Source organism: Rousettus aegyptiacus, unplaced genomic scaffold (assembly GCF_014176215.1).
Source record: "Rousettus aegyptiacus isolate mRouAeg1 unplaced genomic scaffold, mRouAeg1.p scaffold_m13_p_5, whole genome shotgun sequence".
NCBI classification, from domain to species: domain Eukaryota; kingdom Metazoa; phylum Chordata; class Mammalia; order Chiroptera; family Pteropodidae; genus Rousettus; species Rousettus aegyptiacus.
In genome coordinates, this window is record NW_023416308.1 from 11185398 (window position 1) to 11211380 (window position 25983).

At 41.0% G+C, this 25983-nt stretch overlaps 1 protein-coding gene across 15 annotated transcripts in view; it reads right to left on the minus strand.

Moving 5' to 3' along the window:
- The window catches only part of CIT (citron rho-interacting serine/threonine kinase), a 144985-nt gene that overhangs the window by 107782 nt on the left and 11220 nt on the right, over positions 1-25983 (minus strand). For 14 of the 15 annotated variants that reach the window (XM_036220151.1, XM_016149547.2, XM_016149546.2 and 11 more), the window contains exons 4-9: positions 24693-24868; positions 20121-20222; positions 9362-9504; positions 8370-8463; positions 2860-3063; positions 1262-1415 (exon numbers count right to left, since the gene is read on the minus strand). In XM_036220151.1, coding sequence (XP_036076044.1) covers positions 1262-1415; positions 2860-3063; positions 8370-8463; positions 9362-9504; positions 20121-20222; positions 24693-24868 — 873 coding nt within the window. Of the gene's footprint in view, positions 1-1261; positions 1416-2859; positions 3064-3584; positions 3672-8369; positions 8464-9361; positions 9505-20120; positions 20223-24692; positions 24869-25983 lie in introns of those variants that run through there. The other variant, XM_016149548.2, reaches the window with a different exon arrangement.

Sequence of the window (25983 nt, forward strand, 5' to 3'; positions counted from 1 at the left end):
TTAATCACCCTTTACTGACTTGAGTGGAGATACGCTGTTATACATAATTAGCAAGTGTGTGCATAAAAAATTAACTGCTTATTCAAGATTAGAGAGATAAAAAGGCAAGGCAAGAGAAGACTAAGTGTTTGAACAGCATCTAAAAGAAACTGTATGAAATCTTTCTAAAAGCAAAAAAGAAGACTGCACTGAAAATATATTGCTGATTAAAAGCACTGAACCTTAAAGATCTGGGGTTTGATGCCTAAAGATTAGAAAAATAAAACAAACTGGCTATCAGAAGAAAAAAAAGTGCCCAGATTTATGGAAATGCAGCCTACCTAAATATTTTGGCAGGTTAGAGAAACCATCAAAAGGGCTTTCAACTGGACCACAATGGATTTTTATCCAACCCGCACACTCTAGCTGAAGGTGCGAGAGGTTATAATTATAACACAGTCCAACTAGAAGCGTGGTTTTGACACCTAGAAATGGGTTCCATTTTCCGACCTCCCCTCATCACCAAAAATAAAACCCACGCTGAAACTGGCCAACTGCTTTCCTACTGGCTATAATATATACTAATCATTGGGTCAGGTCACTAAAGAACATTCAATCTATAACACATCCAAGAATTTTTTTTAAAAAAACGGTTAAAAAATTACCAATTTGTAAAAAAAACAAGCATTTCAGTTCTGTTGACAATAAACCAGGTCTTTGTTTTTAATGACTTTAGTTTGCACTAATTGATTACAAGCTGATGTATGCATGAATCCACTGTACGTGCACATTATAGATTTTACATGCTTGTGAGCAAAGACAAAAATTTTAGAGGAAAACAAATGAACGCAGCGAGGCATTTACGGTTTTAGTGCAGGTTTGGCCATGAACAGAGCAACCTGGGCACTTTGCCTAACCTCTGAGTCTTTTTCCTAATCTGTGAATGAAATACCTAGGTCCGCTTTTCCTCTGGGAAGAAACTCCATCAAACCAAATGACAGCCTTTGAACTCCATCTCTCTAACTTACTGAGGGGTAATATTCTAAAAGGCCACATAAACACAGAGTTTGATAAATGACCTACTTCTACACAAACAATTTTAGAGCAGAATTATTACTCAAAGACAGCTATGCTACATCATTAGCCTTTTCTATTTCTGTAGATAATTAAAGTCCTTATTTATATATTTTATACCAGCTTCTGTGGGCCAGAATAATTTCAAATCATTCTTAAATGTTTCTTAATCCCAACACCAGAATTGAAGGAACGCAGCTCTACTTACAGTTACGAATGTTATTCCAGTCGATTTTTGAGAAGAAAGGATGGCAGCAAAGGCCTTCAAACTTCAGTCTCTCTTTCTGGCCACACAGCAAACTTTGAATCAGATCCAGTAATTCACTGCTAACTTTGGGGTCATCTGGAAACTTCAAAAACCGCTATTCCAAAAAAATAAAAATAAAACAATGATTTCCTTTGCAAATTTGGCTTCGCATGCCCCAAAGTTAAGAAAGTCTCTCTCCTATACTCGTTTCTTTATTTTTTAAAAGAAGTTTTACACCCACTTAACTTTGGACCAAAGGCACGTTCCCAAAATAAATGGCCTGTTCACATCAGTAGGTGTAGTTCCTTTGCGCGGGTTCAATAGTTTTTATGACTTGACCCCTGTTCCCCTCTTCGTCTCATCTAGCTACGCTCCCCACCTCGCCCCCTGTTGTCCAACAATGATGAGCTATTTAAAGCTGCCTGAATGGTCATAATGCTCGGTCTGCTGGAACCCTCCTCAACTCGACCCCTTCTTTCCTGCCTGCCTCTTCTACCCTGCCACACCCTCTTACGTGTGTGCCCTCTGGACTCTGGTTTGGCGCATGTGCAATGTATTTTGACTTCTGTATGACGACGGAGAAAGAAGGCAGGGAGAGCCTTCCCCTCCTCACTCATCACTGTAAACCTGGCGCCTAACAGTACCTAGTGCAATTCACTCATGGCTGAATGAGTAGATCGAAATGAAGGAAAAAAATTAGCCCTAAGAATCATCTAAAGGGAAACTTTAACTCAAGAGGAGACTCAAGAATAACAAGTAATATATGTATGTATTAAGCATATAAAATATGTGTTATACATATAAAAATATGTATTAAGCATTCCAGAAAGATGAAATTGGGAGATACAAAAAGCTGTGAAATAAGTTCTCTTTTTCCTTTTGGTTGAAACTAAAACATACTTATTATATATTTATTATATCCTTAAGAAATGGCCTTAAGATAGTAGAAAGTCAGTTATTAGAAAATTTTTAAATTCCACTTTATACATATATTTCTGTATTTTTAATTCGTGTCCTCAATCATATTTGAGAGCTGTTAGTACTAAGAAAAAGTACACAGCCTAATATCAAAAACATGGACTTCAAAGCCAGACTGCCTGTATTATTTGGGGCAGGTTATTTAACTCATCTGTGCTTTGGTTTCCATGTCTGTAAATTGAAAAAAATAATAATATCTACCTCATAGTGTTTTTGGACAATTTGCTGAGTTAATAAACTACATTTCATCAATTCTAAGACTCGCGTTTATTCACATTTAACCGTACTAAAATCAAAATGCATTTCATAATCAATCAAATACCAGATTCATTGGCCGTTTTTATTTTTTAATGGGACATAAAATAATAGCGTAGGCCTACAATTAATTACTGGCAGCTGCAAGTCAATAAAATATAATTAAAGTGTTTAGAACAGCTTTTGGCACAAAGTGAGGGCTAATATAAGTATTCGCTATTGTTATTAACCAAAAACTGCTGGTTTAGATTACAAACGTTCATTTGCACAACTTTTGAATGACATTTCTCAGTATTACTTCAAAATCCATGAGTTAGGCTCTTTACCTGGAAATTCATGATGTTGTTAAAGGTTCTGGCTGAGGTTCCCTCAGTGAATGGGGACCTTCCATACACCATCTCATACGCGACAACTCCCACTGACCACCAGTCGCAGTCAGGACTGTAGACACCTTTCCCGTCCCCATGCATCACGGTCAGCACTTCAGGGGCCATATAATCTGGGGTCCCAATCGGGAGTTTGGCATTCACCTGAAAACCCATAAATGAAACGAACACAGCAAACTTTCAATTATCCTCAGACAGATTGCCAACAGCCACATTTCAGACACAAGCTGATTTGCCACTGATTATTATTCTCCCAAGCACTTAAACCTTCTGTTAAGTGGCACACTGTCAGGCAATGCAAATGATTTACTAATTAGAAAAAAAAAATAGAAAAAGAAAAAAAAAAAAGCACATAATATAATCCAAAGGCAAAGGAGAAAGAGTTGTTGATGTACACCTTTTGGTTACACATTAATGTGTAACCAAAAGGTGTACATCAACAACTCTTACAGCTGGAATGAAGATATATTTCCTGATACCCGTTACTGCTATGATAGAACTCTTACTTACGAAAACGGCAAAATGATAATAAATCCTAAAATGACTCTACAGGATCAATCTACCCATTACTGAAAAACTGGCAGCTAGCTGGCAACACAACATGACAAACATGTGTTACATCTCAAGTTTAACTATTTGGAATCGACATTCTGACTACGACCCACCCGCAGGGCAAGATACTGTAAATAACTTCTAGCAGAGGTCGAATGGTAATGTGTTCGTTTTCCTCACTCCCAACTCCTGTTCCTTGGTCCCCTCCGCACTGTTCAGAAACCAGGGTTCTCCAATCCAGTGGCATCCAAGCACTTGACCTTGGCAAAGAAAGGTTAGGACGATGTAGGAAGTCTTTTTATAAAATTAAATATATTCCATTTAAAGAACTGTCCTTTTTTCTGATAATTTGTCCTGGCTGTTTTAGTGTTTCAATGTCCTCTGTTTCTTGAAATGATGCTCCTGACAGAAGTAGGTTTTCTGCCCCCACCCTACCCCTTCCTAGGCAACCTAGTAAGCTGGCAATCCTTTGAGTCATCAAAACTGTGAAGAGTTATTGAGCCATGAAATCTGAAGTTTAAAGATAATTCTCTCTCTTCCCTATAAAACTGAGAGGGCCTGATGTTAATCATGTACTGTGCCGACCAGCTGTCCAATAACCCTACATCTGAAAAGGTTTCTCCCACATTAGCAGTTACATGGCACAAAAGTACTTTCTCCCCATTAAAGGATGCTAAGTGCCCCTGAGTGAGCCAAGAAATTATATAGGTAAGGCCACAAGCCTTGAATGCTGGCATTTATATCAAGACGGTAAACTTGCTTTGCTTTGACTGGGAATTGAGAGGAAAGTGAATGTTTAGAGAGGACACTAGGAGGTATCCTTTTTCCAACGACGAAGACCCAAGCTCTTCCAGCCTGTAATTTTAATCTTGTCATTCCTGTGCCCCAAAAACCCATTGTTATAGGAAACTGGCTCATTCTTCCTACTCCCCCTCTTTTTATCCTCTCCCTCAGGCCCGCCATAAGTGTTTCCTATCCCAAAATCAGAAAGCAGTGTGACACCAGTCATCCATTGCTTTGGAGAACCAGATTTCCATTCCAAGTACCCATTTGGCAAAGCTAGATGACCACGCCACCCAGGAAACCCACAGGCCTGTGTTGATGTACAACGGTGAAGAGAAAGGAGAAAATATCTGGTCTAAGACAGGGTGCCTTAAGCTTGAGGAACTGAAGTCAAGAGGAAGCCTTGACGCTGGGAAGCCTGAGCAAGACTCCGTCTTTTCATGTGTGCGTAAATGTTAAGGAACTCAGCACAAGATTAGGATTAAAATGCAGGGTTTGGGTAAAAACCCTCCATTCCGAAAATGAGAAATAAATATATTTTAAATATCAAAACAAGAGAAGAAAAACCGTAATATCTTGATTCAACTAGGTGTTGGTTATGCCACTGTATCATTGATAAAACACTTGCCTTTTATGCCGAATTACCCTGCAGAACCATTAATACACAATCCTCAAATATGTTTCATTTGCACTTATTGGGTTTTATTTTATCATCACACCAGGTTGCTTGGGAATTTTCAGTTCTCCTTGATTATAGCTCACGGGGCTTGGTCACTTGCTCACAACCAAAGAGTTGAACTTGACTGGGTCATGTTTATCGGCACCACCCAGCAAAGGGTGTAAATTGTCAATGCCTCCTATTCAAACTCATGATTAGACTTATCGAAGTCAGATAACTCCCCAGTTCTTGCCCCATAACAGACATGTGATTATACATATTTATGTCTCATCATTCTGTCAATTTTCTAAATTTTAAGGAAAAATACCGAACTTGCTTTTTGTACTTTTCCTGCTATAGTAATGGTAATTAACAAACAAAGACTTTTAAAGACAATAGCTACTAACCTTCCATTAGTTATGCCCTCTAAGCACATTAAACCTGTTCAACATATAATCTCACACATCCTGATAAGGATTTTGCAAGATGCTTTCAGTCTCCTATGGGGGCAATTCACAGCCAGCTTATTAATCTGGATGAGATAGTAAAAGTAGAATTATGCTCTAGGAGTCCAGGGTGCCTACAGTAAGTACATCATCTGACAAGGCCCCAGTTCTAAACTTTAGTTCATTTAACTGCATTGACAAGGAAAAAAATACACCGGTTCAGGAAGAAACAGTAAGAAAATGACTAGGAGACAGAAGGGTGAGTTACATTTGGAGAGATAGAGGTTAAAAAAAGAAAAGAATTAATCTAGCAGATTATTTTACAAGCAGCATGCAGATGAGAAGAAAGTAAGAAAGCCATTGTCCTCCTCCTCCTAATCTCACTTCTCATGAAAGGCTTAAACATAAAACTGTTTCAACCCAACTCGCCCCATCTAGCTGCCCAGGGCATACACATACACCTGCAGAAGCAGCAGGTAAAGAAATAAATAAAAATCTGACTAAGTTGTTCCTCTTGTGGAAAAGAAAGAAAATCCTTTCATTCCTACATAAATCTCAAAAAGGGCTCTCTCCTTTAGGTTTCCGACTGCTACATGCTATCACGAATGTGCCTTGTTTATAATCTCCTTACAACTATTTTCGTGAGGGCTGAATGTGACAGGTTGGAAGTGTTAGCCGTCTGACATTCTGTGAGATTCTAATAAGGTGAAGTGCGTGATCTAAGTCACACAGCAGGTCAATGGCACATCTCAGCTCAACACCCAAATCTCCAGGCAGAAAGGTCCACCTGTGTTCCCTAACAAAAATATTCCAAAACAATATTCTAAGAAACTTGAAATCAAGACAATGGAAGATGGAAAGTCAACAGATCTGATTCACAAATAATATACAATAATTTAAGTAAATGCAGATTCTATTTTATATAGTATATTTTGGGTACAAACCATTTAGAACCTACTTTTTAGGCCTACAAAACATTCTATTCAAAAGAAACACTTTTTTAACCCACCAACATTGATCAAAAATGCAAAAAAAAAATTATAATTTTATATCCATACGTGATCTAGTTTGCAGATTCTTGCTCTTCTATGATAAAAGAGCCTTTGCGCTTTAAAAAATGCTAAAAATTCTTTTTCTGCTGGCACGTTCTGGCCCTAAAAGTAGAAAGTTCTAGAGAAATGACTCTCTCCCCAAGAGAAGAAGAGGTACAATATTCTCAAATGTATAGGGCTGAGTGCCGCGTCTCCTTGACCAGAATAATCGGGGGTTAAGCATGTTGAGCTGCAAATAAAACCGAGCGCCTCCGGGAGGCTCCCTGCCTGGAGTGAAGGTTGCTACAATTAGAAGACCCAAAAAAGGCAATTTGAAGCACTGAAAAATAGGAAGCTAAAATGAAGAGGAGCCCTGTCTCTCCACCAAGGGCTTTGAAGAGAGCGGCTCCAGATGCAGAGATAAGGCCTTACTCTAAATTCCCATTTATTTACCAAGCAGAGACGTCAGATCTTAATCTAGCATTCCAAGTAGGTTTTCTTATTGCAAATACATATTGCTAGCCCTAGTTACCGAGCTTTCTGATGCTTCTCAATCTACAGCAGTGATTCCCAACCGGGTATGGTTTTGCCCTCCCAGGGGCCGGTTAGCATTGTCTGGAGACGTTTTTGGTAGTCACAACTGGAGTGGGAGGTGCTACTGGATAGAGGCCAGGGATATCACACAGGACAGCCCCACAGCAAAGAATTACCGAAACAAACTGTCAGTGGTGTTGACTATGTGCCTATGCTTCGATTATTATCAGGCTATGTACCTCTGCTCCAATTTATTTCTAGATGCATGAGTTTTTTAAGGTCACTAATGCAATGTATAAATTTCCTGATCCTAGGTGATAAAACTTATGCTCTACTTAACTTTTCTCCTGTGTTCCACTTTTATTCCACTAAATTCAACACCCAAGTTTTCATGCCTGATTCAGAATTACATGAAATTTTTACAACATAAAAGGCTTTGATTCTACAATCTAATTCTTGATGTAATGATCAAGTGGAATAGATTATAAAGAAACATAATCTGAAATAATAGCTACCTTTCCTCCAAGGAATTTGGAAACAAAAAGGGCAATTTTACATATTGCCCTTTACATAAGGACTTAAGTCTCACAACTGGGGACATTTCAAAGAGCAGCTTCTCTAACCTCTTAATTTGTGCATTTTTACTAGAATCGGTATTTTCTAGAGAAAGAATAAAAGGCCAAGTTCATAAGGGTTTATCTAGGTCGCCAAGAGGTTCAGTTGTAAAATTAGTTTTAAAACCTAAGTTGATTTTCTCTTAGATCTACCATGTTTTACATAATGACTTCTAAATTCACATTTTAGTATGCAGAATCTTTATTAGAAGATTTTTTTAAATCTAATTTTTTCCCCTTTGTCATCTTTTCCCTAAAGTATTCTCACTCTTGATCTCAATAGCTACCCTCTTGCCTTCCTACTTAGCGCACAGAATATATTTTAATTTTTACCAAAGTTCCAGGACTTAAAATTGACATTTTGAGTGCTTGGTTCTTAACGCTTAAGGGTATTCAGTTCAAATGCTCTGGTGATTAAATTTTGCTGCATGGGAAATAAAAGATTTGAGATAAAGAAGGTTACATTTCATAAAAATATTTTAAGGTAGAAAAAGATAGTGTTAACAGAGGACAGTCTAGAACGGGCAAGTATAATGAAGGGAAAAACAAAATAAGCATTTTCCTTTCTTTTTAACCAAATTATAAAAACATTCCTAAAAATGTCTTGAAGGGCATGAACAGGTATTACACATAAGAATGCCAAGGTCAGGTAAGTCTAGGAACTAGCTCTGTGTCCCCATCCCCACTCCCATTCCCCTGGAGACGTCATTTCACACACTGGCAGACAATGGCTCCAAGATGCTGCCTTATCCCAGGATTTCCCAAACTTATGAGGATGACGGAATGCTTTTCGGTACAGCCTCTATTAAGTTATCTTATTGCACTTTGTTACCATCTTATTTGAGTTCATTTTAGCAGCTGATCCAAAATCGACTAGTTTGATGTGTCCCGTTCGATCAATGAGGATGTTCTCGGGCTTGATGTCTCTGTAAGGAGATCAAGGCCACAAATTAGTGCTGTCTTCTCCCTGCCAGTCAGCAAGCCATTGCTGACCTAGGACATTGATTCGGTCAGGACTCTTAGTCTGTATTCTGCTACACAGACCTCTCCAACTGATGGACAAAAATACTAAGCATACGTTTTGCAAAATAAATTTAAGGGGGAAAAAAAAGGAAGAATTAGAAGAAAGAAAAATAAGGAGGGGTAGGAGGGAGGTGGGGGAAGGAAGGAAACAAATACAGGGTATTAGATGGATGATTTCTCCTAGAGACATACGTTTTACATTAAGTAAGCTGAGGCCAAAAGAAGCTGGGGGACCGGCCCAGGGTCACGCAGCTTGTCAATGGAAAAGCTGAGACTCTATTCCAGATTTTGTAATACCTGGTCTAACCATCTAACCATCGTTCCGTTCCCACAACATTCTCAGATGAACGTAAAACATCAGATGAGTGAGGATGTAGAAGAACACTTTTCGATGAGGATCTTGTGGAACATCTTTGTGAACTACTAACGGGTGAGATCAGAAGTACAACTTTATGGTCCTCTGGTCCTATGTGGTATTTCGGTTCCTTCTGCAAATCAAATTCCATTTTTCTACCATATAATTCAAAGAACCCATGCAAGAGTTCCCAGTCTTATCAGCTACACTTATAGATTGTACTAGCAAACTTGAGAACATTACAATTCCAGATCTACTTCACTGTTGAATGGGTAAGCTGAAATGCCACTTTGGAAAGTTTATTTTTAGCCAATTATAGTTAAGAATGGCTAAAAATTGGATGGAGCATTATTTTGCTACTAAAATCATTCACCCATTCACTCGATTACAGGAACTCTTAGGTGATACAGATAAATTCTCAGCAGATTTGAGAGAGTCCCACTTACCGATGTACATATCCCATCTGATGAACGCTGTGAACGGCCAAAATCAGTTCGGCTAGGTAAAACTGCATCATATTTTCATCTAAGTGGTCCTCATATCTATTCAAAAGTGATAGCAAGTCTCCTCCAGGTTGATATTCCATGACCTGTATAGAATGCCAAAACTGTTAATTCTTCATACACTCCAAAAAAAAAAAAGGAAATGTCTCAATTAGAGCCTCAAATACTGCCTGATGTGTTATAATTATGATGTCTCCACAAAGCAATGAAGATGTGTGAGACATATTATAAGTCACGTAGAATGAGGTCCTTACCCTGAGGAAATTACATCCATTCCCCGAGAGAATCACTATAATGAAATACTGGTACCAGACACCATGCACGGTGTTTGCAAGGCAAACGTGAAAAGTCTAATTAAATCCGCCCCCTCACCCACCCACCCACATCGACACCCAGACATTCCCTCAGATTACCCACTGAGCGCAGATGGAAATCCCTGGAGGGCAACGAACCCTCCTGCTCTCCTTCTGCATCCCCCTCAGCACCCAGCCGGAAACAGGAGGTGCTCGCGAAACGTGATACGACCTTCCTTTTTAACAGTCAATGGAAAGGCGACCTGTCTCTCTATTAAATACTTAAATGTGAACATATAACCTTGGACCCCGTAATTCCACTACTGATACTTCGTTTTACAGGAACTTGTAAGAGTTTGTAAGTAGATATAAATAGATTCACTGCAGCCCTGTTTGTAACATGGGTGGGGGAAAACCTGGAAATCACCTAAATATCCATCATTAAGAGATATGATATAGCTAAAGAATGGGATAACATGCAAATATTAAAAATGAATGGACTCAATCCATTCATATCGTCCATGAAAATATAAAGTGACATCCTATACAGGATAAAGTACAACCCCTTTTTGTGATTAAAAATTATACATTAATTTGTTAATATATACATAGGCAAAAAATCTAAAAAGGAATATAAAGTATGGCCTCGAGTACAATGTTTGATTAGCAAATTTCTTCCACCCCAAGGAACTTAAATCCTCCTCCTTTCAGTGAAAACCATGTGTGATAGTCCTAAGCCAACGGGATGCTTTGAGGCCAGTTTGCCTATGTGACTTTACACTCCAACCCGGTGACTTCACCTGTCTGCCTTTCAGTTTCATCCTCTGTGAAATGGGGATAAGACTAACTCCCCCCTGAAATACTGATCCTGGCACCAACAAGGCCCTCCGCGCCGTTCAAGTCCTTTCCTCTCCCTCCCTTCACGGCATGACCCTTTACACTCGGCCTGGGAGAGGCTGGGACCCGTTTTGACCATCTTTGCAACCATGTCAATGCTGACTGGGGTCTCCTCCTGTCCTTTGCTCTCATTTCCCATTTTAAGAGCCACATGATAAATGTCGTTTGTTTTAAGTTATCTCGAATCCTTTCCGGAAAGAGGCAAAATCCAAATAAATGTCTTTTAAAAACAGTAAAACTCTCAAACTGTTGCATCCTGGAGTTCAACTCTGGGATTTGAATTTTCTCCATCCTCCTCCAAACTCCTGTTCGCTTTTGGTCCGGAATTAGAAGAAAACTCTAGTCAAGGCAGACGAGGAGTATCTGCACATATCCCCAGAGCGCCCGAGCTGGGCCAGGAAAAATTCTGCCTGGCACCAAGTCAACCCCACTCCAGAGACCCCTGGAGGAATCGGTGACTTGCATGTCCTCCCAGAGGGTTCCATGTCTCCTGGAAGTCTCTCTCCCCTCTTCACATGGCAGATACTTAACCTGATACTGGACAATTTGCAAATGGCTGACAAAATCTGATTTAGGAACTAAAAAGAACAGCAACACTTAGAAGGGTGGCAGCTAAAATGAAGACTTTATTTCCCCCAAATTCACAGCAGACATAAGCTACTTGTCCCAGTCCTAGCGGAGCCCAAAGGAGCCACCTGGCTGCCTATAGCTCACCCACTCATCCCAACCGGTTCTCCAGAGGCCTTGAGTATGTGGGTGAATGCTAATTTTTACGTCTGTTTTAAATATATATTGCCATTAAAGAGATCTTAAATATCCAAAAAAAAAAAAAATTTCACAGATAATAACTGAAGTACTCATGCTTTTAGAACAGAAATTTCTTAAAATAAGAACGGTGCATATTTATGACGACACATTGCAGTTATAAAGTTTCTAATCCGGCTCTATTAAAGATTTAAAAAAAAAAATAGAACAGCTTTTCAGAGCAGCATTCAAGTTTAAGGATGAGAAAGTCAAACCCATAGCAGCTGCCTTTTAAGCACTCATGAACTGACCACTGTTTAGTTAGTACCCAGATACTCCTAACGAGTATATTTTTAATAACCAGCAAAATAGTTCAGAAAATAAGAACCACCTCTTAGAATGGCAAAAAGATATGCATTCTTTGCTCCTAGTCAATCAAATTTCCTGAGCAGAGAATCCCCACCCAAACTAGATTAGTCTTTTCTACCAGTCAAACAACTTTTCATTTCTTCAAAACCAGGGTTGATTGAGAAGACAAGCGACAAAAATTAGAACAGCTGCTAAGCAGCATGCTCTACTACATGAGGCCAAAATAGGCATATGAAATGACAAACCTCTAAATAGATTGGATCCTTATTAAAGAAGCTAATCAAACTTGACCCATCGACACAATTCCAGATTACCATACGCAAAATTCCAACTGTGCACCATTAGGAGAACTTAGCTTGGATATTTATTGAGTAAATTTAGCTATCCCAAGATGTTACCCCTAATCCTCAAACTATCCTATCCCACTGGGGCACAGTTGCTCATGTTGGTAGGAATGCGGCCCACGGGAAGACGGCTTGCATGTGGCCAACCCGAGCTTAAACAATCATCTGCCTGTTGAACTTAGAGATACCAATAAAGAACCAGGACACAAGTGCTTTCAGAAAACACTTGTAGGCTTTTAAAAATGGTACCAAATCAAGACGCTCCAAAAGCATCATCAAAAGCCACAAACTAAGAGTCTTCAAAACCAGGGTCGACAGAATGCTATGAACAAATCAAGGCCAAAGTCACCAACCAGCCTGTGCCAGAACATCCATTCACGGCATCCGGTTTTGTCCAAAACTGTGACTCTATCCCTGACTCACTACCCACTGAAGCACTGATCCCACCAAACTGTGGTTTCTAACCTAAATAGACTGGCAAATCCTGTAGGACCGAACCTCTCAAACTTGTCTTTGGGACTCACTTTGGGGAAGCACTATTTTAAAATAGATAAAACACATTCATCCAAATTATTTTTTGAGTGCCTACTATGTGTCAGGTGATGCTCTAGATATTAGGAAAACGGCAGTGATTGAAGCAGACAAAAATACCTGCCTTCATAGAGCTGGAATTCTAGTGGAATGAAAAAGAATTTTAAAAACTATATTAAGTAATATGAAAGGGTAAAGTATGCCTCTTTTCCATCCCAACCATTCAGGGAGCTTGTTAAAAATGTGGACTCCAGGGACCAATCCAGACTTCATGGACCAGGGTCCATGGGTGGGGTCCAGGAATCTGTACTTTTAAGGAACTGCCAGAGTGATTGTGACGCGGCCAGTCCAGCACTGTATTGAGACTTGCCGCTGATGAAACTGTGGCGCCAACGTGGCTCCCTATGCCACCCAACTGGAAACGTTTCTACAGCAAAGGTGCCCTTGTATGAAACGTGGCCTTAAAACAGCCATCACTTTTGCTGCTTAACATTTAATGAATGTCTACCTAGGGCCCTTCTGCATTATCAAGACAAGATCACTGACAACAAATGGCTGGAAAATAACCAGCCTGTTAGCGCTGAGGCAACGATCCCCCATCTCTGCAAGGACAGGAGACGTCCCTGCTCGCAATGAACAACGGCAGGTCACCCGAGTGGTGATCGCCAAGGCATGGTAATCAAAGTCCGGGGAGGCGGGAGGAGGAAACAAGAGCCCAAGAGGGAGATAGCCCTGAACAATGTGACAACCCCACGGTTGGCAGAGAAAGCACAGCAGCTGACAGACGAGCCGGGCTCGGAGCTATAATGGACTTGCTCTTTTAAAGCAAAGACGTTCAGGCCAACAGAGACAGACCCTCCCGATGGCAGCAGCTGCAGATGCTAATTAAAGGGCAAGTCTTACATGTGTTCGGCTTGGAAGGAGCGGCTGCCGCTCGGTCGGTGTTTGTATCCATCCCCTCAAGGACTGGGATGGCAACTCCCATCGGTTGTGTTGCATGTGAAACAAAGGACAAACGTGTGTGTGCACGCGTGTGTGTAGGTATACGTGCACATGTATGCACAATGCATATCCCTGCACACTTGCATGCACATGTATCTATATGTGGGGGGGGGGTGCGGATATTTAATAGTTCTTTAGTAGTCTATTCCAATTTGCATAGGGTGTCATTAGAAGCATGCTGTGCTGGTCACTACCTAGAAATGTGTCCTTGAAATACCTGCACCACGATCAGCATGACTGAAAGTGCCATGAACATGTAACGGTGCTATTGGCGCCACTATCTGCTCTGCCCGGTGTTCCGGATCTTTGGCATGGGGGTGTGAGGAAGGGACCCTCAAAGCCGACTGGCCACTGGCAGAGACCCTAAATTATTCTTCTTGACTGGCAAGAGGACAAAAAGACAGGTGGCCCTTTATTTCAGAAACTATGAATCCCAGCCTGATTCACCCATCTATTCAAAAAAATCTTCACTGAGCACTGAATCATCCAGAGTCTTGGCCACAGACAGCACGCTCAAACTAGGTAACTGAGGACGTGAATTAATGAAGGGGTGATTTACAAAGGTGTGGTTAAGGTTAAAGGAAATATATTGGGGACGGTGAAGCTAGTTAACAACAGGAGAAGAGGCACCGTTCCTTGGCCTAAAAGAGCATGAAAAGGGATCTTACATGTGTAATTATTACCGAAGGAGTGAAAGGAAGACACAGTAACCAGAAACAAACTAGAACTATAGCAATAGGACCATGGTTCTCAAAGTGGGGTCCCCAGACCAGCAGCAGCAGCAGCAGCATCCTCACCTAGGAGCTGGTCACAAACGCAAATTCTTGGGCCCCCTCCTGGACCTACTGAATCAGAAACTCTGATGGCAGTGCCAGGCAAACTGGGATGACAGAAGTAAGACGGTAACACTCTAAATGCACCCGCTTGAAATACGCCTCAAAAGACCAGGACACAAAACAACTATTTCAAAGGCACAGAGAACTCAAAGAAACCCCCCAAGGCAATAACACACTCAGCAATTGAATTGGGGTCAATAAGAGGTATTACTATCCCATTTCACCAATGAGAAAATTGAAGCCGAAAAGGCCAATGACTCCGGAGAGGCCAAAACAAGGAACAGAAATGAAACCAGAACCTATATTCTGAGTAACAGCTTCCTCTTGATGGGCAGCTGTCTTTCAAACCCTAGTTCCTGAAGCAGCAGCACGTGATCACACTGGCGAGTTTTGAGACATGCCTAAAAACGGGATAATTTTACCCGAGAGATCAAAACAGCACGTGCCTCGCTGTCAAAACTATCCTAAGCTGCCACATTTCACTAAAATAAACAATGAGGTTGTGTCTAACTCTCTCCAGACTCCCAACAACAGCGTAGGCTGATGTTCCATACAGGTCAGAGGGTCACTGCCAAGAAACGGCCCACCGCTGAATTGATCCTACATAAAAAGGAAACACCGTCCACGAAACGGCACGGCGGTGGGCTGAAAGTGAGACAGGAAACATAAAGAACTAATTCGAAGCGGGGCATCGGAACCAGGGTCGGATTAGGAGTAAGTGGTTCTAGATGGAACAGCATCATGTGATGAGTTAAACTGTGGGAGGTGGATCTAGGAAGACTGTCTTCGAACCCACTGTTTTAATCTCAGTGGCAGAAGATAATTTGCCCCCCAAGTCCATTGTTCCTTTCTTCCGTAAGTAACAAGAATTTTAGCTGGATATAGGCCATGCGGCTGGACAGTACAGCTATGCAGTCATACGATGAAGTTCTGGTCAACAAAATGTGAAAGGACATGATCTGCCCCACTTCCATATCATTCCTTGTACAAAAAAAAAAAAAAAAAAAATTTGCTTGCTCTGCTTTTCTGCTCCTTTCTCTTACCAGCCAGGTGGGAAAAAAAGGCATGAAATGGCCCAAGTTCCAGCACGTCAAAGAGGACAACATCCTAAGGGACAGGGGAACCACAAGATGAAAGGAACCTGGGTCCCTGAATTATCACATATAGCAGAGCTGCTCCACCAACCTGAATCGTATTCGGGGGTCTTTTTGTTACAGTAGCTTAGCCTATTAGACCTTCACTAATGCAACTCCATGTGTGACTAGGGAAAAACACTGGGAATGAACAGAGGGAAGTTGGCAGAGGGACAGTTTCATGGGTCAGTTACAGGCTCAGAGCTAGGGCAGCCTGAAGAGACCCACGGTATGAAAAATATCAACACAAAGCCAACAAGCTTGAAGAATCTCACATAGCATTTAGATATAACAATACTACAAGTGGCGAGTAGCAAAACACGGTTTTCTTTCTAAAGACCAGCTCCTTTGTGCAAGGACACCGATGAAGGCATCTGTTATACAGAATTGAACAGATTTCATCATGAACCAGATTAACAAAGCACTGTTTTCCTGTGCTGCCTGCCAGAATGCACAACTAGCTTTGTTATATACAACCAGACATTACAATGGATTTTGCTACGATTTTCTATATACCAGAAAATGGTAAGCAACATTCATTGGTATGTAACTACAAATGGGAAATTTTTAAGCACTAAAATTCAAAAGGACCCAAGTTCAATTTCCTTGCATTGCACTTCCAATTTTGAAAATCTCATTGGGTCTATCTTGAATTATATACTTTAGAGCAGTGGTCCCCAACCTTTTTTGGCACCAGGGACCAGTGCTTCTATGAGAATCTAACTCCTGATGATCTGAGGTGGAGCTGAGGCGGTGATGCTCGCCCTGGGGAGCGGCTGCAAATACAGATAAAGCTTCGCTGGCTTGCTCGCTGCTCACCTCCTGCTGTGCAGCCCAGTTCCTAATAGGCCACAGACCCGTACCAGTCCGTGGCCGAGGAGCTCACACTGCTAACATGTGATTTCCGTAAAAAATAAGTACATCTGTACGTAAATCAAATTTCTGTGAAATTAATCATGCATTCATCCAATATATATTTCTTAAGCATTTATTTAAGAAACTCTACTGAAAGCAAGGAAGATATATCCCTCCCATCATGGAGAGAGTAGCCTGGTGAGGGAAAGTACTGAGTGCTATATAGTCCAGTAAAGGGTCCAGGAAGTTTCTAGAAAAAGTAGTATCTTGTCCAAGCCCAGGAGAAATACAAGTTAGCCAGGGAAACAAGGTCAGAGGCAAGTTCAAAGAACCGAAGGAAGTTGAGGATGAATGCCAACTGAAATGGTAAGCAACAAGGCTGGAGACATACGCGAAAAAGGCCAGGTAGAAGCCAGGAAGAGTTTGGACTTCGTCCAAAGGGCAGCAGAGAGTCTCGAAAGGTTTTAACAGCGGATGACTTGGCTGCGCTGTGTAGAAGACCTGAGGGACGGGCAGAACAGATGGCAGGGAGAACAGTGAGGCTTTAGCAGAAATGCAGGCAAAAGAATATGGTGGCCTGAACTCACATAGTAGAAGCAGGGCTGGAGAGAAGAGAGAGCTTTGAGAAATACACCGGAAGTGGAATCTTGGCATTTTTTTTCACTGATATTAAATGTACCTTCAATGAAGCTGCATTTGCATTACAAATTAATGTTTAACTGCCAGGGGAACTTATCATGATTTGTATGTTTCCCTAAACTTCAAAGTTTAGTGATCTCAAAGTCATCAATAGGTACAATGAAATTTCATTACTTTATGATGCCAATAAAGATCTACAGTCCCCTGATCTCGCAACAGCATGTGTTTACAGATTTCTGAAATTTTCAGATTAGGAAAGTTAAAATGGCGTATATACATTATATTATGTAATATCCTAGGGTAGTAGCTGGGATATCGCCCTGTAATGAAATGCATTTGTAATTTCACAGCCATATGTATGAATTGTCACACTAAAAGGAGTAACTATGAGAGTCCGGGTCAGGTTTTGCTACGGAGTTCAAGTCAGGCTTTGCTGCCAAATAAGTAACAAAAGAACTTGAGGTTATTCAGAGCTCTGGGTATTTCAGAATTGCAGACAAGGGATGATGAATCCATAATCATATCTTAACTCCTATGCTAAGTTTGGATTTTTATATGAAAACTGTACCCTTAGTAAGCATTTTACTCCAAAGTACCAAAGTACTTGAGAAGACAGGGAGATAATTACAAGATCCCATCGGTGATCCCCAACTGAGCTACTAAAGAAGGGTGTAAAAGTGTTGCAGCCAAGTATCAATGTGCTGAGGCAACCAGAACTCCAGAGGGCAGCTCTTCTGAGATCATTCCCATTTTACAAGATGGCAGGTGGAAATCTCGGAAGACGGTTGTTAAGCTAAGGATGCTGATGCCAGTAGCAAAATCCAGAGGAAAGTTTCACAGCCAAAAGGCCCAGAAAAGGAAGGCCCCTGCACCTGGGAGCCATCCTAGCCGAGGAACGGCAGATAATCCCAGGCTGTGAGGGTTATGTCCAAGCAGTCCAGTTAAATCCATGATTAAAAAGAAAGGGAAATTTCTTACCACTGTGACAAAGCCAATTGGTAGGGAAAAGAATGGTAACACCAAGAGTTTAAAATTTTCAAAACGCCCAACTATTACCCTCCTGAAGATGTGCTTTGAAACTGGTGAGCCAGGAAAAACAAAAAACGAAACACACTATAGTCAACATAAAGAAAATTATGAGTGAGTGTCACTCCCAGGGCCCCTCTGATCAGCCTCATTGGCCACCAGAGACGAGCAGTGGTTTCCCCGAAGCGACTGGGAGGTGGCTTGCCACATGTGACAAGATCACTAGCTGTCATCTGAGTTACACAGAACACTCAGAATTCGTCATCACCTCTACCGAACTGGCCTTGATGGCAGGAGAGTCACAAAGTATCTGAACAACGTGTACTTTTAAGAAGCTGCATGAGATTGGACATCAAGAGCTCTACATCTGAGAGGAAGAGAAATATGAGTTTACGGAGCAGTGCAAGGCAGACCAGAAAGCTGTGGATTCTGCTTTTACCAACAATCAGAGCGCATTCTACTTCCAGGACTGCCTGTATTCTGCATTGCCTTAAAACCGAAGTTTATCCTCACAAGCTTGTCTTCTAAATCATTGGCAGAGCTCTAGTTAAAATATCCAAAACTATAATAACCAAGAAACCCTGCTATTTCAAGGGAACTTCTTTTCTGAGGGCTAATGAAGAAGGCTGTTGAGACATCCAAACATGAGGGGCTCTGTGAAATACAGAGAGCACAAGGCAAGTGCTGCCTATGCAACAAACATCCTGGAATATCAGCGAGCTGAGAAACACGCCAAGGTCATTCATGAAGGTCCGGGCTCCACGCCCCAAGTCTCAAGGCAGGAGAGCTTCCAAGACCACATTCAATGAAAGGAGGTTTCAGGCCATAAACACGACAGGAGTGGGGGTGATTCTGAAGAAGCATGTGGTCAGTGCAAGGCCAGTCTCCTAACACTTTCCTATGAGAACGTCCTGCTTAGAAGGCAGGGTGGAGTGCGGCTTGGGAGGGGGGGGCCTTCCCTTCCAGCGTGGGTTCTCAAATAATATGAAACCAAAACCAAAAAACTGTCTATTCCAGATCAGATATAAAGGCGGTCAAGTCCCCCAAAAAAATGCCCCATCAAATTTCAAGATAAATAGGAGTCCATCTCTCTCTTATAGGAGCCTCTATAAAAGTTTATATTAAGATAAAAGATATTTTAAGGAGCTGAATCAGGGACAAAAACTATTTCTAGGATATATTTTTTTTACTCTAGGAATCTAAATCCCCAAGAACCTAAACAAGGCCCCAAAATGAATTTTAGCACTCTATTATAAGTTATGCTACATGTATATCAAGAATACTATGGTGCTGCTCAAAAGAACAAGGCAGATTTGTATGTACTGACATAGAAAGTTCTCCAAGATAAATCGCTAAAAGGCAAAAAGCAAGTTGAAGAGCAGCGCAGAGTGTAATATGCCATTTTGGTTAAAACAAACTATACACATGTATTATAAATACCGACATAGAACTATTCCCTCTATGACACATAGTTCAGGGTCAGAAAGAACATACATACCACTAACATTAGTTTCCCTAGGGAAAGGAACCAGCAAAAAAAGTAGAGAATTTTCCCTTGTTTCACACAGCTCTGCAGTATTTGCACTTTATTAATAATAACCATGCATTATCTCCATTTTTAAAAATTAAAAATTTTAATGACATTAACTAGACTTATTCATAATATGTACAAATAGTGAATCATTATATTGTACACCTGAAACTAATATATCAATTATACCTCAATTAAAAACAAATTAAGGCAAGATTCTATAAAAGGTGGTATCAAACTATCCCCAAATAAATGACTTCTCATGATTGCTCTTTAATCTACAACTAAAATATCCAACAATAAATGAGGCTATTTCTAAATGGGCTAGCCCTAAATCTTTAGGATAAAGAAAACAGGAAGACACCTGAAAGTGAGGAAGGCAACTGAACAAATGAGAGATGTCACAGACCATCTGGGCAAGAACTACATTCAGTCCTAGGACTATGATATCTGAGTATCGCAGCAGTGGGCTAATCCCAGAGAGATGGATGTAAAGACTCACCAGGTAAAGGTTATTTTTGTCCTGAAAAGCATACTGTAATTGGGGGATCCAAGGACTTGTGTTCTGAGATAATATATTCCGTTCTTCCTCAAAAAATGAAACCTGGGGGAAAAGAAACATTTAGACAATTGTAATATAAAAAACTAAGTAGGGGGGAGGGGAAAAACACCCTTTTCTCTCTCTTTAAGCCTAAACTGATGTCTCCAGTTTTAAAAAAATCACTTAGCCCAGCATTCTACAAATTATCCAAAGTATCCATATGTTACTCCCAATTTTTGCCCGATCCCTAAGTTATCTGCCCAATTATTTACTTATCATTCTTCTTTAAAGTCAACTCGTGTCTTTTAAATCTAAATATTTCTCTTTCTCTTCCTCTTCACCTTCGCTTCCTGAACAATTCAGTCCTAAAGCCATTAGGGAGGGCAGAACAAGCTCAGCATCCATGACAGGTGGCAGGGAGAGTCATGGTGGCCCAGAACAGGGGGCCAAGCCCAGGCAGGGTGAGAAGGACAGCAAACATGCGTGGGGGCAGCCCAATATAGGCGTGGACAGCCCGCGCACGGTGAGGAAGGCATCTACATGTAGGGATGGCCTGGAAGAGAGCATGTGAGCCCACCAAGAAGAGGGGGCAGCAGCAAAGACAGTAGAGTAGATGTACACAGATACATAAAGTAAGTTAAACTATTAAGGGCAATGTCACGGAAGAGAAGTCATAAACATGGAAAAGGTGAAAACTAGAAGGAACCCTGTGAAGATGGACTGGACTTGGAGGTACTGGTGGGAACACATGGTATCCAACATATACAGAAACAGAGATGTAAATGGGGGGGGGCGGGGAGGGTAGGAAGGTACACTCTATACATGTATTCCCTAGCTCTGTCCACTGAAAAGGGTCTGTGACACCCTAATAGCGAGGAGAACACCTAGTGCCCAGATCTTGGCTTCTAAATGCCATTTTATACTAAAAAGAACAGGTCTCCTTAAAGAAATGGCCGGGGAAGATAAAGTCGGAGTACGAGAGCCTGAACATCTTACTGTACCAGAAAGCAAGATAGAACTCAAAGACGGGGGTATGTCAAAAGGGCAAAAAGCAACCTGACTTAAAGAGGAAAATGCAAGTCCGTATAGTTATACATACAGGAATAAGTTAAGATTTGTATGAGGAAGAGATATGACCACAGCTTGAAAGAAGCTTCCTACAAAATATTTATGTAATTACCAAGGGGAAAAGAGTAGCTCCGCAGTGGAGAAGCATGGCTGATACCAAAGTGCACCTCGTCACGAATGTGCAGACTGAAAACAGAGTCACCTGGCAGGATGCGATGAGAAGAGCTGTGATATTCCTGCCAAAGATCTATAATTTGCATCTAAAGGGAGCAACATCTAACAAATCTAAATTATATAAGATAACTGGCCTTTCATCTTCAGAATCGCCAAGGTCATGAGAGTCCAGGAAAAATTAAGAAACTGTCCCAGGTTGAAGAGACTAAAAAGACAGGACAACTAAATGCCACATGCGAATCCTTTTGTTCTAAGAGACAATGAAGCAATTGGTGAAACCTGAATGGGGCCTTAGATGGTAATAATGTATCATTATCAATATCCTGATTTTGATGGTTATATTATGGTTTATAAGAAAACATCTTTATTGTAGAAACTGCACACTGAAGTATTTATTTGGAGGCAATGGGGGCATCAGGTTGGCAACTTATTTTCAAAGGGTTCTAGAAAAAAAAAGTTATTAATACTATATGTGATAGTGTTACATGTCAACTTCGCTAGCCTACAGCCCCCCAGTCATTCAATCAAACACTAATCCAGGTTTGCTATAAAGGTATTTTATAGATGTGGTTAATATCCACAATCAGTTGACTTTAGTAAAGGAGATCATCCTTGATGATCTGGGTGGGCCTTACTCAATCAGTCGAAAGGTCTTAAGAAAAGAACCTGAGAATTCCCTGAAAAAGGAAAAATTCTTCCTCAAGATTGCATCATCAGCTCCTGGCTAAGAATTTCCATATTATCGGCCTGTCCTACAGATTTGAGACTTTCTAGCCCCTACAATTTTAGGTAAGCATATATGTGTATGTATTATATATTCAATGTGTCTAAGTCTATATTTTCAATGGGTATATATAATACATATATGTTATTATATATACTACAGAACCCTGACTGATATACTACACTTGCAATTTTTCTATAAATTTGTGATTGTTTCAAAATAAAAATAATTTTAAATATACCTTCTTCCATTTAGTTCTAACAATAACATCTATGAAATTCCCAGGTTTTGGCATGCTAGGTAATAGTAAACTATTCAATGTTTCAAAATAGTTCTGTTCATGTACTACCTAAAGTCATCTTGCACACCACCAGTGATATAGCTAACACACATGGGAAAAACGCAACCCAGCCCCATCATCTATCTACTGCACCCCGTTTGCTAATCCTTTTTTTCCTGGCACACAAAAGGTGTTCAGTGAAGGTTGGCTGAACTGAAGAGCTGACATCTTATCTGCTCACTATCAACCCCCGAAGCTTCCCTTAAAATAAATGGTCGCTGAGGGCCTCTTCCACTGCTCACAGGGCTCCAGAGAGGTGTGCTGGCCCCTCCTGGGTGGCAGGTCTTGTCTCCTCCCTGGCATTTCCTTTCACTCGCTCTGCGCTGGCTTCTCTCTCTCCATGCCCTTAAATTCTAAGGCCTCGCCATGGCTCAGTCACGTACTCTACTTATATCAACCCTCTTAAGGAATGGATGGGCGCTTTAATTAGCCCCTGTATGTGAATGATTTTTTTAAAAACCCATATCTCAAAAGGGGTCATCTCAAGTCATTTGCCTGGAGGAAGGCACACCTATTTGGACACCTCTACTGCTTGCCTGCATGTAGTATACTGGATAGCTTTCTTTTTACATATGCACTATTACCCATCTAAAACACAAGCATCTCAAGGTCAGGGCCACATCTAATGCGCCTTCCCAAAGACGCAGAAACACACCAACACAACAGGTGCTTAGTAAGTGTGTACAGATGATAGATGATGCTTAAGTGTTAAGAGTTTGAGGGGGCATCTCCCACTCCTCTCTTCCAAATGATCTGCCTGTCATTTTTCTTTCCTCTGAAGTTGCTCACACCACATTACTAAACACAGGCTACATGATTCCTGGACACTGACAAGCAGCTTCCTGCCCTCTGCTACTTCTTTCACTGGAGGCCGCACAAAATCACTGAAGTCCTCGGACTCTGGTCCCAACCTCTTCCTTCCGAAAGCCTAAGTGATCCCCAACCATCTCACCAATCAAACTGCCATTCCAAAAACTGGTTTCGTGGGGGAATGCTGAGTTACTGTTCAATGGGTACAGAATTTCTGTTTGGGATGATGAAAAAGTTCTAGAAATGGACAGTGGCTGTGGTCAAACAACATTGTGAATGCGCTAATACCAATGAATCATCTTAAAAATGGTTTAAAATGATCAATTTTATGTCGCGTATACTTTGCCACAATAAAAATAAGGTTCTTGAGATTTCCTATCGATTACCCTAGCCCACTCAAACACCCTCATTTCTCCCCGTTGCCCAGTCTATTAGTCCTAAACCACTAAAAACAAAAACACTATATGCAGCATTCTAGTATTCAAACCTCTAGAACATCACATACACTACACTTGTACCTGGCACATTCTCCTCACTTCTCTCTGCCCAAATCCTACATTCCCTCTCAGCAGTGCGAACTTTCCCTAATTGTCCCTGGCTCACCCACATCTCTCCTCACTCCATCGTGTTCAAATTTGCTAACTGCTCTCTCTCCCGTGACGCTTTAGCTGGTAAGCGCCTGCTTTATATATCTGCATTTTTCCCTCTGCTTTCCAAGGTTGTTTTTAACCTTGAAACTAGCAGCCATGGAGCTTCAATTCCTTGTGCAGGCTTCCCACGGAGCCCGGCACATCATTAGACACATGATGTGCACTCGAACGTCTGTAACTAATAAATAACTCTCTACACGCCAAGGCTGATGGCTGTCTCTCCAGAAACACAGCAAAGGAATCAATATATCTGGAGCAGCAGGCTTGTTTAAAAGAAAAAATACCACAGCCTTCAAGATAACTTCTTACCTGCTCTCAAACAAGCAACGCCTTAGCCAGATATCAATTTTATGTAATTATTCCAAAGGCCTGTTTTAAAATCAAATATACATCCCCATCGCAGAAACATATAAAATGTGTGTAAAAACAAATGCTGACTCACCCCATAATATGCATATCTCTAAGTCTCCAGCTGACAGCCATAAAAGATCATCTTAAATTCATTAATTAAAAGGCCAAGTTGGTTCTAAATAAAGGACAACTATAAAAAATCAAGGGGAGCTTGTGAGCCTTCAAAGGAGTCAATAGCAGTACAAGAAGAAGAGCTAAGAACACAAGAGACCTTTCTGCCCATGCAACCTTAATTAATGACAGAGTCACGGAGGAAAACGTGTTTCATCCCAGATGTCAATTCGGCAGATGACTGTCTCTGCAATGAACATGCTGGTGCAGAAAGCAGAAAGGGTGTGATGCTAAAATGCTCCTACCTGTTCCTGGGCCAATAAGGCCTTCTTCTTCATGACTTTCATGGCATAGATGTCCCCAGTAGTTCTCTCTCTTACCACGTGCACTTCTGCAAAGTGTCCACAACCTACCAGACTTCTGACCTCGAAGTCCTTTGCTGAAGGCTGGAGCTCCTGTAACTCAGCTATAGTGTCGGAATCTGCAAAAGATGGAAGAGTTACTCCCAGGTAAATAAGGCTCTTTGAATACATGCATCTCTATGAAAGCCGAAAAAGAAAGATGAAAGTGTTCTTATGTCTGCCCTCACTGTCAAAAGACATTTAGTCACTTTCTCATCAGCGTGAATAATCATAAAATCAGCACAAAAGTGTTTTTATATGTTAAAATTAAAGGCTCCAGAAATTCCAAAGCACAGTTTCCATGGCAGCTATAATTTGAATCCTGTAGACTTAGAAACTAGGGGAAGGAGAACACAGATCGCGCTTTTCTTTCCCCTCCCTAAAGGCTGCAGGGCAGTGCTGGTCAAAGCTGCTTATCCACATTTAGTGCAGCTTACAATGAGATGTAAGCAACATGAGTCCCATCTCAATCAGCTTGGAAGTTGGTTTCCAAATCATTTCATTCTGTCTACATGTGCTCTGCCCGGTTTTCTCCCAGTGGCCTTTTTTAACTCCCTTGAATTGTGTCAGAAATAGTGAGGCCTTCCGTACCTTAATACATGGCAATGCTACCAAAAAAAAAAAAAACACACACACACATACAAAAAAACACCTTAGCCCAAGGAACTGAATGGAGCCCTGACATGTCACACACCTGGAAGGGTTTGCAACTACCTTTCTCTTAACATACAGTCTTATCCCTTTTCCTAGTATAATCTTTCCGTTGGTGTCTTAGTTTGCTTAAGCTGCTATAACAAATATCACAGACAAGGTGGCTTAAACAAAAGGCATTTATTTCTCATAATGCTGGGAAGTCCAAGATCAAGGTGCTAGTAGATTCAGTTCCTGGTGAGGGCCCACATTTGAGCTTACAGACGGCCGGCCACCTTCTCACTGTGTCCTCTTATAAGGACACTAATCCCGCCTTGGAAGCTCCATCCTCATGATCTCATCTAAATCTAATTACCTCCACACGCCATCACTTTGAGGGTTATATAAATTTGGGCTGGACACAAACATTCAGTCATGGATCCTTCATGCATGAAGTATGAACTAAATAAATGGATAGCAGATTTGAAATCTAACATACATTTTTTTTAACACTCTAAAAACACTAGGTTGGGGCATCACTGGATATGAGACAACTCTAATGACC